Source organism: Podarcis muralis, chromosome 9, assembly GCF_964188315.1.
Source record: "Podarcis muralis chromosome 9, rPodMur119.hap1.1, whole genome shotgun sequence".
Classification (NCBI taxonomy): Eukaryota; Metazoa; Chordata; class Lepidosauria; order Squamata; family Lacertidae; genus Podarcis; species Podarcis muralis.
The window spans coordinates 47,284,166-47,298,054 of NC_135663.1; the positions used below are offsets into that span (position 1 = coordinate 47,284,166).

At 39.3% G+C, this 13,889-nt stretch overlaps 1 protein-coding gene across 3 annotated transcripts in view; it reads right to left on the reverse strand.

The window, feature by feature from the left end:
• Positions 1 to 13,889, reverse strand: part of GLRA3 (glycine receptor alpha 3) — a 78,678-nt gene that overhangs the window by 18,020 nt on the left and 46,769 nt on the right. For 2 of the 3 annotated variants that reach the window (XM_028744431.2, XM_077934182.1), the window contains exons 4-7: positions 11,584 to 11,807; positions 9,457 to 9,539; positions 3,741 to 3,878; positions 1,238 to 1,452 (exon numbers count right to left, since the gene is read on the reverse strand). In XM_028744431.2, the coding sequence (XP_028600264.1) occupies positions 1,238 to 1,452; positions 3,741 to 3,878; positions 9,457 to 9,539; positions 11,584 to 11,807 (660 nt within the window). The remainder of the gene's footprint in view (positions 1 to 1,237; positions 1,453 to 3,740; positions 3,879 to 9,456; positions 9,540 to 11,583; positions 11,808 to 13,889) is intronic. The other variant, XM_077934181.1, reaches the window with a different exon arrangement.

Sequence of the window (13,889 nt, forward strand, 5' to 3'; positions counted from 1 at the left end):
TTCAGTTATATTGATGTACTGTTCTGTTGAAGTCACCATCAGGGTTTCTTCAAAGTGAAAGGAAACGGAATTTGACCTTGAAACAGTAAATCAAATAACAGAGATCTCACACTAGTGATGCTTTATGTCTGCCATCACCTTGTGAACTACAGGGAATTGTAAGACCTGTATGTACAAATCAGGGTGTTGTAACTGCCAAAAATGTGTTCAGGAGAAAAATAAATAAAGCTACTACTTACAACTATATTCACTATTTTATGGCAATGGGTATCAAGTGGCTATTGCACAAGAGAGTTGCAATACTACTTCTGAACAGCAGGTTTTGTAATCATAGATTTATTATCATACCTAGCTTAGTTGTTCAAGTGCAGCTATATAGAGATTTACACATATAATTGAAATAAAGGCTGCAGTGCACTACACAAATGGTTTTACTTTAATCCCCAAAACTTGCCCCTCTTAAAAGATCTTTCAAGGTTTATGAAGGTACACTAGCCACCCCCCATCCAGATTCTGCTGAAAACACACTTTCACTTCATTTATAATGTTTGCAAGTATCAATAGCATGAGATACCCCATGATTTGTGAATCCACCCACACTGGATTCTTGGTGGTATCTGGAGAAAGGCCTAAACTTACAAGATGATGGGCTAAGACAACAATGAGCATTTACAAAGATTATGACCAGGAACTGGTATTCTTTGCCTCAGGGAAGCTATTCTTGGTAGCAGCATCATGGCAACTGCAGCTTCAGCTCTAGCCCTCAGCTTGGATCTCAGCAAATCTCTGGACAGTTCCACATGTGTGGGTCTAATATAACTGCCTGTCTTAAGTACTTTTGCTTCCAAAAGTAGTTGTCACCAGAAAGCACCGTTAACTGATCCTAAGAGCTCCTGAGGGAATGTGGCACAAAAGGAAGTAGATCAATATAAAACAAATGCCCTACTGCAGAGAAAGGAATATCTCTGATGAGAATCTACATTTCCACCACCAGCAGAGAATCTGACATAGTTGAAAATGATTAAAGCAATTTAAGGTTAATTTACAAGGTGAAAATGTCCTTTGCTACTGCAGTTCTTCCATAAACTGTGCTATACTGTAGATATATTGCTAGTGGCACGTGTTTTAAGACTAGGAGGGCTAACACACGATATATGGGGGGGGGGGGAATAGCCCCATGTTCAATGAGGAGCAAAACACACAGAGAGAAACATATAAAGTCCAAGAGCTTGCATACCTTTGGCAGGGAAGCCCGTGACCCTGAACTCTGTGTTGTCATGGTGAGAACTGTTGTTATTCCTAAAGCCACTCTTGCTGGTGCTGCATCCATATTGATCCAAAACGACACCCAAGAAAGTATGACAATTAGGAGGCTGGGTATGTACATTTGAATGAGATAATAGCCCATCTGCCTTTCAAGGTGGAATCGAACTTCAATGCATGTAAACTTGCCTAGTTACAACAGAGACAAATTGTTAGCGGAATTAGCTGCGGGGTTTTTTCTCAGCGGTAAGAAATGAAACGATACAGCAATTTTTAAAAATAGCTTTCTGTTTATAACAATTGATGAAAGTGACTAATCCAAGAGTCGGCAACCTAAGGCCCATGGGCCTCTGTGCCAGAAGGAGTGCCGGAAATAGCGTTTGAGCATGTGTGCATCCATGCGCACTCCAGCCCACTGCAGCGTCTGCAGGACCATGAACTAGCCCAAGCTACAAAAACTTTGCTGACCCCTGGACTAATCTATAAAAGTTTCCAGGCTTTTCTTGCTCTTTTCCTTTTCTGTTTAGGGGGAAAAATACATTCATATGATTCACAGTATACTTAAATAATGTTACATGCCAGAGACAAACAGCGGGTAGCCTTTCATGTCATGATTGTAATCATGATACTGACTGGACTTATGTTCTGAAGAGAATGCTGGACTAGTAGACTTTTCATCTAATCAAGCAAGGCGTTTCTTAAGAGTGCTGGAGAACACAGGCTTTGGGATATTCAATCATTTGTAGCATTACTCTGACTTTTCATAATAACACTGCACAGTCACAACACAACTTTGAAGGCCACTTTAACAGCCATGGCTTCCCCCAAAGAATCCTGAGAACTGTAGCTTGCTAACAGTGCTGAGAGTTGTTAGGAGACAACCCACAGAGCTACAGTTCCCAGCACCATTAACAAACTACAGTTCCCAATAGTCTTTGAGGGAAGCCATGACTGTTAAAGTGATGTAAGAGTACTTTAATTGTGTGGTGAGCCTATGACCTAAGTCAATTGGAGTGCTTCTCGTGCAAATAGGTGTTTTAACCCACAATATTACAAATGTCTTCATCATAACCTGCTTCTGCATTAAGGAATCCAGTTTGAGATTTGTACAAGGCCTGATGAAAACTGGAACATTAATTTGGGAAGACAGGGAGTATAAAGAGCAAAAATTAAATTCATGATAAATGCAAGGGGGAGAGAGAGAGAGAGAGACAGAGAGAGAGAGAGAGAGAGAGAGAGAAACTTGGGAAACTGCTTACTTAAATCATTGTTAATAATTCTCCATTTCCCCCTCTGATCATTTTATTTAATCAAGGAACTCTTATTACAGGGATTGGCATATGGTTTGTTCCACAGTTTGATCAACAGAGGCAGAGGCATAGCTCTGCCAGCTGACACAAAGGTGATTAAATTTCTGTTTTGCTATCTACCCAGCAGCAGTCTCGCTCTACTATATTTCTGTCCAGAAGCTAAAATATCGGCTAGGGTTGTTCTGAACATTCCACCTTGCTGAACTTTTGGTGGATTCAAAGAGGGACCATCTTTTTTTTAATGCTAGAAATAATGCTACATTATCAGGTAGCACAATTTCCAGGGACATTCCAGGGCTGGTTTGAAAGCACATGGCTTTGTAGCCACATGCCCTTGCTCTTACTTTTAAGAAAATGTTTTTTGTTTTTTTAAATGGATGTAAAGTCCTCAGACCACCTCATAGTATTGTAAGCTTACTATGTACTCTCCAATCCCTCAAATGACTTTCTTTCTCCCCTGGATATTGCCAAATTCCTTCCCTTTTATGCTTTTCTTTCAGAGTCCATGGATAATGGGTATTGAGACTTAGGACCTAGGTGAAAAGATGTGGTATTATTATTATTATTATTATTATTATTATTATTATTATTAATTACCCACCCTTCACCCTAAGGTTTCAAGGTTACAACAATTTTTTTAAAATAGTATGTTCCAGAATGTGTGAGACTTAGGTTCAAATTTCTGTTCAGACATGAATTTATTGGCTTCGGTTCACTGAGTCTAAAAAGAGCTCTGACAGGAAAAATGGAAGACTCCAACAATCTACCTGATTTCATTTGTGTTTCATTGCATGCCTCTTCCCCAGCTTCTTTGGCTTTCACCCAAAACCAAACCTCCATGTACTTCTGCTCCCTTGTGTCTTCCTGCATCCCTCTTGCCTTTCTTAAGCTCCTACATGTAAAATGGGCTCATAAAGCTATACTTTGGATTCTTTTCCCCCCACTTCAAAATTCTGGTGCTGTTTTTCCTATGAGATTATGATCCCCTTGGTTGCCACTTGGTGGTGGCTGCCATAATGTCCAGCAGACAACATCCCATCGCTCTCCACAAGCCATTGCTGCTTTGTCAGCACTTGTTTTGAGTACATTGCTGAATACTCCTAATGACTAACAGGAAAGAGAAACAACGGGATTTTCAGTTGTCAACAAACTACGTGATTCTTCTACCTGTGTTGTAATGCTTCGTGCAGTAACATAAATCTTTATCTTCTTTCAAGAGAAACTGTGGCAAAGTGAGTCCATCGGCCACCTGGACAGCTCCCTTTTCTTGCCACTCAAAGATGAGATCATTCATCGTGTATCCAACTAGGAATTAAAAACAAAGCATACAGAAGATGTTGTCATAACATAACATTTGCTTAATCTCCAGATTCCATTATGAAGGGAAATTTTCAAATTTTGCCTGAGATTTTCCTAAACGAAGAAAAGATATTTTCTTCTTTATCATTCTTATTCTTATTCTTATTCTTATTATTATCACCATCATTACCATATCATCATCAGTGTAAACTGTAGGAGGAAAAGTTTCTGACATCCTGGCTCAAATTAAGCTCAGAGTATCCCCATTAAATGTGCTGATCTATGAAATCAGTCCTTATTAATTTCATCAAAATTGACCAGATGTTTTGAAATATTCCATCTATTTGTTTGTCTTCCATGAGGTTTTCCTTTGATGCTCAGCTGGGCAGTGATGACAACAATGCAAAAAGGTATAGTGTAAATGTTTCCTGTTTTAGTTTGGATCCCTGTGTTCTTTTGTGCCTGAAGTTTTTAATAACTATCTAGAAAGCAACCTTAGCTCTAAAATGGTGTTATCCTGTATATAACCTTACTGCTGTGTTTCTCAATGAACAATATCATGCAATATTACCCTATTACAAATCCATAGAAGAAGCTTACAGAGAGAGAACCACAGATGCATATATTTTATCACACCTTGTATACATTCAGATGAAAACCAGCTGTGTGTAAAACAAATTATCATTTGAAGCATGTAGATTCTAGCCAGGAGTAAAATCTCATGAGTGCAACTCATTGAACTGACAAGGAACAACTGCTATGTCAAAATGGATTTTCAGAAATGAGATTCATTCATTTAATATGTATTTTAATTATAATTATCTGCCATGGCCACTAACTCGTTCTATGTTACAATTCATTTAACTATGAAAAATGCATAGGCAATTGCTGATACAATATTTTCTTTCTACCTTTTGTCCTTTTGAAGACATGAGGCAACCTGAAATTCACTTTTTCACTGCTATGTTTTAAAATCACTAAGAAAAAGATATCAGACTAGTGAAGGCTGAGATAGTATAAATTATTCTACAGGGTTGTAGCTGGGTTGAATTTGTGCTTTTCATATATACACACACTGTATAGCCTGTGCCAAAACTTGCATTGCACCAGCGTGTGCCTAATCTGTAACAACAGACATGCCAATTTTAATAAATCTGGCATTATGGGAGCAACAAGACAGCACCCTAGGCAGATATGCCAACAAAAAACATCTAGTATTCGGGTTCCATTATCAAAAGTAAACCATTTTAGCATTATATAATAGGCACATGGAAGAGACACTTAAGGGATTTTCTCCACAGATAATACAGAAATTAAGGTGAAAGCCTTGGATACTCAGATGTCATTAACTCAGCAATCCTATAGTTCCTCGGAGGGCATCTCAGGGGCCCTACGAAACATCAGATCTCATTCTCTGAGTTCAGAGAGAGCGCTACAATAGGAATGGTGGTCTGATTAAAATTCCCCCTCCCCAGTGCTGTGGAAAGATGTAAAGCCTGGCCCCAAAGTCAGGACAGTCCCACAAAGGGATCTGTTGGGGTGGTTTGGATCTTGTGACAGAGTGGTTTAAGACAAGCTTTCGCAACCTTGGGTTCCCAATGTTGTTGGACTAAAGTTCCCATCATCCCTAGCTAGCAAGACCAGTGGTCAGGGATGATGGGAGTTGTAGTCCAACAACATCTGAGGACACAACATTGAGAAAGAAGGGTTTAAGGGAATGTATGCCAGCCCAGGAGCTGGTGTAAATGAAGCATCAGAAAAATCAGGAAAAGTACACAAAACATGCCTCCACCTTCACTTTCATCCTACTGGGAGAGAGCTCAGTGGGGGTGTTTGATAAGGCAGAGAAAACACCTTCAGTCTCCTTTTCTTCTACCCCATGGTCTTATGGATGTTCACAGGAAGAAAGGTTCTTGTTCCATCCTTTCCCCTCAAAATGAATCTTTGGACAGTTGAGGAGGTCGTGCTCCATCCCTCATGGCTCAGGAGGCCCCCTCAATTGTTCAGAGAGGCTTTGAGGACAATCATGTGCCTGTGAGGTGCTATTCTTGTGTGAACTTATCTAAGGATGGAAGCTTTTAATCTTAATGTGTACTTTACACACCAAGGAGACCCCCTTTGTGTCTCTTCCATATATCTATTATACGACAGTATGTGTTGTTTTTAAAGATGTGACCTAACACTATATAAGCCTGAGATTTTACACACTTCTTGTCTATCAAAGAATAAAGAGTGGTGGCATCAGCACTATTTTTAGGGTGTCTTTTTTTGCCAGTGTGTGATCCCAAACAATCAGGAATCTCAAGGAGAACATGGTGTCCTTGCATCACATAGCTGATCAGATTCATGGTGGTGTCACAAAGGGTAGACAAAACTTTTCCACTGTTCTCTCTCTGAATTGGGCAGGGAGAATGAATATGTTTGTACACATTACCCAGGCAACTGAGCAACATTCCCTATTTTGCCGCAATGCGCTAACAGTTATATTGTTTTCCAGGGCTACGGCGCAAGAATGTTGCTGGAACCAATTTCTAGTTGCACTAGATTCTGCAAGTCTGGCTAGGTCAGATGGTAGACATAATGTAATGCAATCTTTACATGCACCCCCATTTACATTTTGCAACAATGGGAAGTTAGTTAGGATTGGTGAAAGGAATTCCAACACAGTTTCCTCTTCCACTTTCCCTGGACTAACACTTCCCTTTGAACAATGGTACAGAAATTACTGAAGAGGAGAGACATGTTATGTGGGATCAGACTAACACTTCATGCATTAAGTTTGTACTGCAATAAATATCTTACAGCACATTCCATGAAGATCCCATTCAGTTCAATGGGATTACATTTTAAAGTGCCACATGACTATTTTCTGCTTTTGCTATAACATTGTCCCATACATGACACTGTCAATGAGAAAGCTATGTATCTTTTTACATGGCTATTTAGTTCATTGTAATTTATAATATCAAAATTTATAAGTGATCTTCATGGACAATTAGGAGACTACATAACCTACTAAAGGATGAGTGCATCATTGGCTACAGTTTAGAAATTATTAGAACAGCCTGCCAAAACAGTGAGACTTTGGACTGATCCTGTGAGCAGTTGGCAGTCCCCCGTTCTTTCCCAATTCAGTAAGATTAGCACTTTAGACTGCTTTGTTGATAACAGTGTCAAACTTATTTCATTTCATTGCAATCATGAGCTGACCCAAGACATATAAATATATTAGGAGAACTCTGTGTTAATGCACCAGAAATGACATCATTATCAAATACAGTTTGTGCACCAGAGGGCAGAAAGTCACTGCACTTGCCTCAGTGGGGAAGAGTGGGATTGTGAAGAGATGGGAGCAGACAAGCAGACCATGGTGTGTTCAAACAGCCTTTCAGAAACCGCCAAGCAAGCTACATTTTTGTAATTCTACATGCTTGATACAGGGTAGAACCAATAGGGATATGATTAACAGCCAGTATTATAGGACAGACTTGGACAATAAGCTTGTAGCATGATGCCTACATAGCAAAAATATCACCCATGGGCATCAAAGTCTTATTTCTCCAGCCTACTTTCTAGGATTGCCATATTTTGAAGAGCAAAAAAAGAGGCCACTCTGACAACTCTGATTTTAAATACCCCTACTATATTTAGTCTATAGAAGTTGTGATATATTGCTGAGGAGGGTGGGTAGGAGAAGAGAAGAGGAAAACAAGTTTTCAACCACCAGTTATGTCTACGTCTCATCCAAAAAGTATAGACAGATATATTTTGGCAAATTTGAAAAATCCACTCAGAAGAAATTTAACCCCTGAAAAAGAAGAGTCCTGGAAAAAGAGGCACATAGTAACCCTACTTATCCCTAAGCTTTGACTATGTGGCACCTGCAGCCCAGTCATCCTGGATAAGAAACAAGCCCTCTTCAGGCATTGTCTCCACACAATCCAATTCCTGTGGAGGAAGGCAGTGGAGACGCATCCACTTGTCCTGCTGCCATCTTTGTGGCCTGCCCCTCCGTTGCCCACATGTTGGGGTAGTGTCTGAAGAGTGGTGCCTATTCTATATGTGACAGAGGTTCTAAAGCACAGGGAGGCAAGCAGGCTCTTTCTTCAGATATCCCACCCAGCAACACGTAGCCACCAGGAGTATGTGATCTGTGGAAATGCTAAGGATATAGTGGGGGCAGGAGGCACAGCTCCATTCTCTTCCTCCATGTGATTATGATCATACGGAGGAAAAGGCCTTGAACTATGGTGAGGGGCTTTACTAGGGAAATTGGTGACCTATATGTGTCCCACAAAGCCTAGTCTAGTCTACATGTCGATAACTAATACAAGGGATGGACTCTGTGGCCTTAAAATAGAAAAAAGGGAAACTGGAAGAAATCTTTAATTTTATTTTTCAATGTTACTTTTCCATTCTGCAGAATGACCAGCATTTATTGCTGGATGCCACCCCCTCTCTTAGTTTTATCATATACACAAAAGTTCCCTCAGCACAATGGAAGGCTCCATAGTGTTTTTGTATAGGAAGCTTTTGTTCACAAAGAGCTCGATTGGTTTAGACATTTTGCCTTATAGTTCTCTGAGCTGAAGTGACTTATTTGAGTTCTGTTCTCATTATTTTTTTACAAATTACTATTTAGGGCACATGTTCCAGAGCAGCTTTGCTTTGCTGACTGAAGCTGAGCGGATCTCTAGGAATCCCGCTGTGGTTCAAAAATATCAAAATGTTGACTGCAGTGATTTTACTACTTTTCTGCAAGGCAACCCAATAACATGCCTTTAGCAGGCCCAAATGCACAAGGCTCTACTTGAAGAGTAGAATTCTAGGAGCTACATATATCACACATGCTTTTCAGTGTGACCCAAGTTCCACTGAGAAAAACAAGTGCATACTATGGTTTAACATTCCACCCTGCTTATTCTAGTCTGACTAGAGGACGATCACTATTGTTAATATAAATCTCACATGCATACAATATATATCACCCAATAATTGTAATTTTCTGCTGCCCCATATCAGGACCATTACAGGTAACTACCAGTAGCGGGGCAGTTTGGCTATAACATAGAAAACATGAAAAAGAAGGCATCAGTGACTGTGTTTCCACTCTCCAAAATTCGGGGTATCGTTCAAAGAGGTTGGGGAGATGAGTATTTTCTTCATGGAGAAACGTGTATTCTGATCCCGAAACAAGGGGATCATTATAATTATTTAGGATTGATTTTTGGCATAATTCACAAACTTTGGCCACTAGACTGCTGCTCATTCAATCAGACTTCCCTTTTCTCTCTTCCCCTGCAACCCCTCTTGCTCCCCAAATTAGCTTTGGAGGGTCCTACAAGCAGAAGGAGAGGAAGGTCTGATTGTGCAGAGGGAAGTCCATTCCACTTTTGCATGTATACCATTGGATTTCACCCATTACTGCCTATAATATTTGATCCATATAACATCAACATGATACATGATGCATTTGAAGAAGGCAGCTTTTGCCTATGAAAGCTTATGCTGCAGTACTTAAGTTGCCTTCAAGGTGCCACAGGACTATGTGCTATGAACATGAGAATACTATGTTCACACTTACAGCTTTCCAGCTGCATGATACATGTTTGGACATCCATTGGGAAATTTTTGAGGTCCATTGGGCAGGAGAGTATTAAAGTCAATCTGAAAGAATACAGAAGAACTATTATAAAGTGAATGTTGGCCAACACACATTGTCTCATATTCAAAATTACTACACACACATCCATTATGCAATAAAGAACAAGTCTTGGAAAGCAGGCAGGTGTACAAACGATTTAGGCATTTGGAAAATAATATGAAGTCAATATGTTTAATTCGGGGGGGGGGGGGAATAAGGTTTTCAATTCTACCTTACTTGGAAGTAAACCCCATGAAAATAAATGGAGCTTACCCCTGAGTAAACAAGTTTTTCACCACAGCATTTTCTAAATACAATTCCTGCCCTGATCAAATTGTATTGCAGCCTAGACCCTAATCCTGCAAGTCCATATTAGTTGTTTGTGATAGTACAACCAACAGCAATTTAAGTCTTTCAAATAAAAGCCCTCTGAGCCTGCTGAAGGAAACCTTCTGTTTCCTACAAGGAAAGCTGATCCTTTATGATTTCAGTGAAAGTGTTGCACTGGTATCCTCTGTCCACAGGTGCTAGAAAGGTAGAATGAGTTAATGGAAGAATCCCCTAACAAGAGTGAAAATGAGGGACCTTTGGAAAACAACATTCACAGAGTTGTTTTTGGTCCGCCCCCCCCCCGGGAGGAACTATCTAAGAAGGGGTGAAATCTAAACAATGTTACACTTTGCACAACGTTGTACAATGATCTACACATAGATTTCTCAAAGGATGAAAAGAGTAGTGCCAGAATTGGCTCTCTGTGTGTCTCCCATTTCATAAAGGCAGCAGGGAAAAGTCACTTTGTGTCTGAGACCTGACCAAGGGGCAGCTATTACTGGGTGGTTAACTTTCTGGATCATGGTCAGAACTTGGGTCCAAGTCAGGTCTTGAACCAAGAACCTGAGAAACATCCGGCAGAGATTTCAAACCCAGGTTTGATAGCTACTTCAGTTCCAATGAACTTTATCAGTTTAATAGATTTTATGCTGCTGCTGCTACATGATTGTGGTCATGGAGGGGGAAAAGGCAATTCTGCACAGCTCTTATTTATTTGACTTCACTTTAAATGTTTTCATAGTTCTCTTAAAACTACTATTATCTGCTACATATGCTTAACTGAGTCATCAACACACCCCAAATGGTGGTAAAGACTTCTTCTTTTTAACACACATTGCATACTTACACTATGGACTTCACTAACACTAGATAGCCACCAGCTTAGATGATTTTAAAAGATTATACAACTTCATGAAGACAAAGCTGTAAATAGCTACTAGTAACATGCTACCTCCTGGATCAGAGGCAACATGCCTATGAGTATCAGTCATCAATATCAGGCAACAGTAGGAGAAACTATTGCCCTCATCTTCTGCCTGCAGCCTTCCTCTAGGTATCTGGTTGGTCACTGCTGAAGCTGGATGCTGGACTGTTTAAGATTTGGCCTGATCCTGCAGGGCTTTTCTTACATCATGTTTTTTGTTCTTATTTTGGTAACTGCTGATCTATTATGGTCAACAATATATGAGAAATTAAATATTACAAATCTCTAGACATCTAGAAGTGAATAATCACTGAACTGTTACTGAAATTAAGTAAGGAATTCAGAGTAGACATTTATCTAAGACTTCCATTCAACAGTACTACTTTACCAGAGAAAAGACTTGTCCCTAAAAAAGAGACACAACTCTTATTAGCACAACACTTTTCTCCCACATATAAGCTTTAGTTTGTTAATAGAAGGCTAGAACCAGTAAATAAAACTAAAAATAATGGGTTGTTTGGGTTTTTTTGCTTTCAGAAGAAAATTCAGCAGTGAGACCTCTGTGTGCAATTGAAAGAAATGGCCTCTACATGGAACCATGGCATTTTAAACAGCCTCCAGTTATTTCACCAATTGAATTACATATGGATGACTTAGAGAAATCAGCCTATGTCCTTGTATCTATGTATGTGAACAATCCACAGCAAGAGAATGCAGTGACTGTTTTCATTAAGGGAATGTGTACCGCATCCAAACTAAATCATAACCTCATTGCTTCCATATCACATCAGAGCCTTTTATTTGCAATTTACCTGATGGAATAGAGAACATTTCCATTTTTAAAAATCCGTAGCAATTTGTTGTCTGTTGTTACTTCATGAAAATTGGCGCCTTTTTCATTGGCAAAGAACAAGTCAGGTTTCCAGATAGAGTCCAACATGGATGGGTCCAAATCTAGAGAGTCATCTGGATATTCACTATAAGCAAGACGGGGGTCATTCCAGTTCTGACGGAGAAAGATGTTCACACGATAATCCTAAAGTAAAACCAAAAGTAGTTAGTGTTTTTAGCTCCTACCTTTCATTTGGTTGAATAATATGGAATTTACTAGCTGTATCCTTTAAATGAACTTAACTCCCTGGAGTCCTTGATTATATTACTCATCCCTGGCTTCAACCTTATACTGTTTAGTCACTGAACATAATACTGTATTAAAACCTAAATTGCATTACAAATATTAATCCATCAATTTGGAAAGAAATGGTCACAGTCCTGAAACACTAATTATTTACAGAGAATAAAGCTTAAATGATTCAAACATGTATTCTTTTGTACAATCAAAGAGCAGATTTATATTTACAGAGGTAATTTGCTTTCCTGTAAGAAGATTATTATATAATAATTCAGTTTCTTCTGTTCTCAATTAGTATTAATGGACAAGAAATAAGCCTGACCTTATATAAGCCTAACAGAACATGTGCGTGAAGTACTTTCCCAAAACTCTGGAGAGATATTTGGGGGACTACAATATACTGTTGTATGGCATGCCATTGACATTCTTCAATGAACTCAGCAGCTTCAGCTGTGGGGCAAAGAAGAGAAAAGGCAAATCCTCCTGGATAAGGAGTTGCCTCCTTTGTTCCTAAGGTGTTTTTTTTAATGGCTGCTAGGGCCAGTGCAGTGTAGTAATAAGAATGCATCAGGTGACAGAGGACTTACATCACTCCTGAGCTATGAAACTCACCATTGTTTCTTATTTCATATATCACGTTTTTCAAAAGGGTATGAATATGTCTCAAAATATCACAAAACAATGTGCAAATGATAAACATATAATATCCAAGAGTGATGCAAATGTATATTGGGAGCTTGTAGTGTAATACACTATGAGAACTGGGATAGCTGATAGTAACTGTGAATGAACAGGAACAAACGCAATAGTTGGAGATGTGAGCGTCGAGGGTGAATCCATTGCGGGGAAAGCTGGATAGTGAAAGACATAATATAGCCCTCCTGGTGGTAAAACAAGTAGATTATTTGTGCATTCGTCTCTAGCCAGTAGAAATATATATGAATCTGGAATAAATTAGGGGGGGGGGCGTATAGTGGAAAAATTATGAAGTGCAAGGATCTTTACACCAATAATTATTTTTTAGACATTAATTTCTACTCTTTCTTTTTCTTTTTCTTTTCCATTTCCATTTCCCCTTTTCAAAAAAGGGAAAGTCCACATTTATGACGATTATATTTACTAATAGTCTACAGTGCATGTTCACCTGATACATTTTGACAGCCTTTCTAACTTTAGGAACAACTCAGTGAGCCATCAAGGCAGAATCAAAACCCCTCTGGAAATTTTGCACTTTCTCTAATAAAGCCTATGAGAGTGCCCTCAAATTTGGGAGTTTAGAGACGACCTCCCCCGCTGTTCTGCTGGGGTAGCATACATGCTCAGTGACATTATTCTTCCCATACATCTTTTATTCCTTTAGACTAGAAGTGAGAACACCTTTTTTTTTAAAAAAAACACACACCAAATCTCTTGATAGTAAAATCCTTTACGTGGAATAGTTGTCGTAAGTGTGTGATGAAGAGACCGAAAGCTGGCAGCGCTGTCAGTAGTGTGAGTCACAATAGTGCTGCTAATTTCATCAAGGTCATGCAATCAAAAGAACTGGGCACATTTCAAGGGAACAATAGGCTTGCACAAAACAATTGCTTTTCCTGCTGCACCAGCCCTTCAAGGAACCACCGCAGCTCCTTTCCTTGTCACCCTCCTTTTGCTTCATTTCAATATTTTCTTCTTCTTCTTTGCTTAAATCACAAACACAAAAGCAGCACCTTTAGCTGCTTGAATGAAATCTCCAGCATCCTCTGACCTTCTAATTTCATTACCATTTGCTCAAACTTGGATGAGCACATTGGGTGCATGTGCCAACAGCCCCAAGCAGCCTTAGCGTCTAATCTTTTTAAACCTCACATGGTAGAACTGCATTCTATAATTAAAAATACAATGAATGGTTTGCAGTTAATTTGGATTGCACACTTTACATGCTTACAACACAGAGATGTTTTTCAAAATCACAAAATGTTGTTTGACTAGGCCAAAGGATGAATG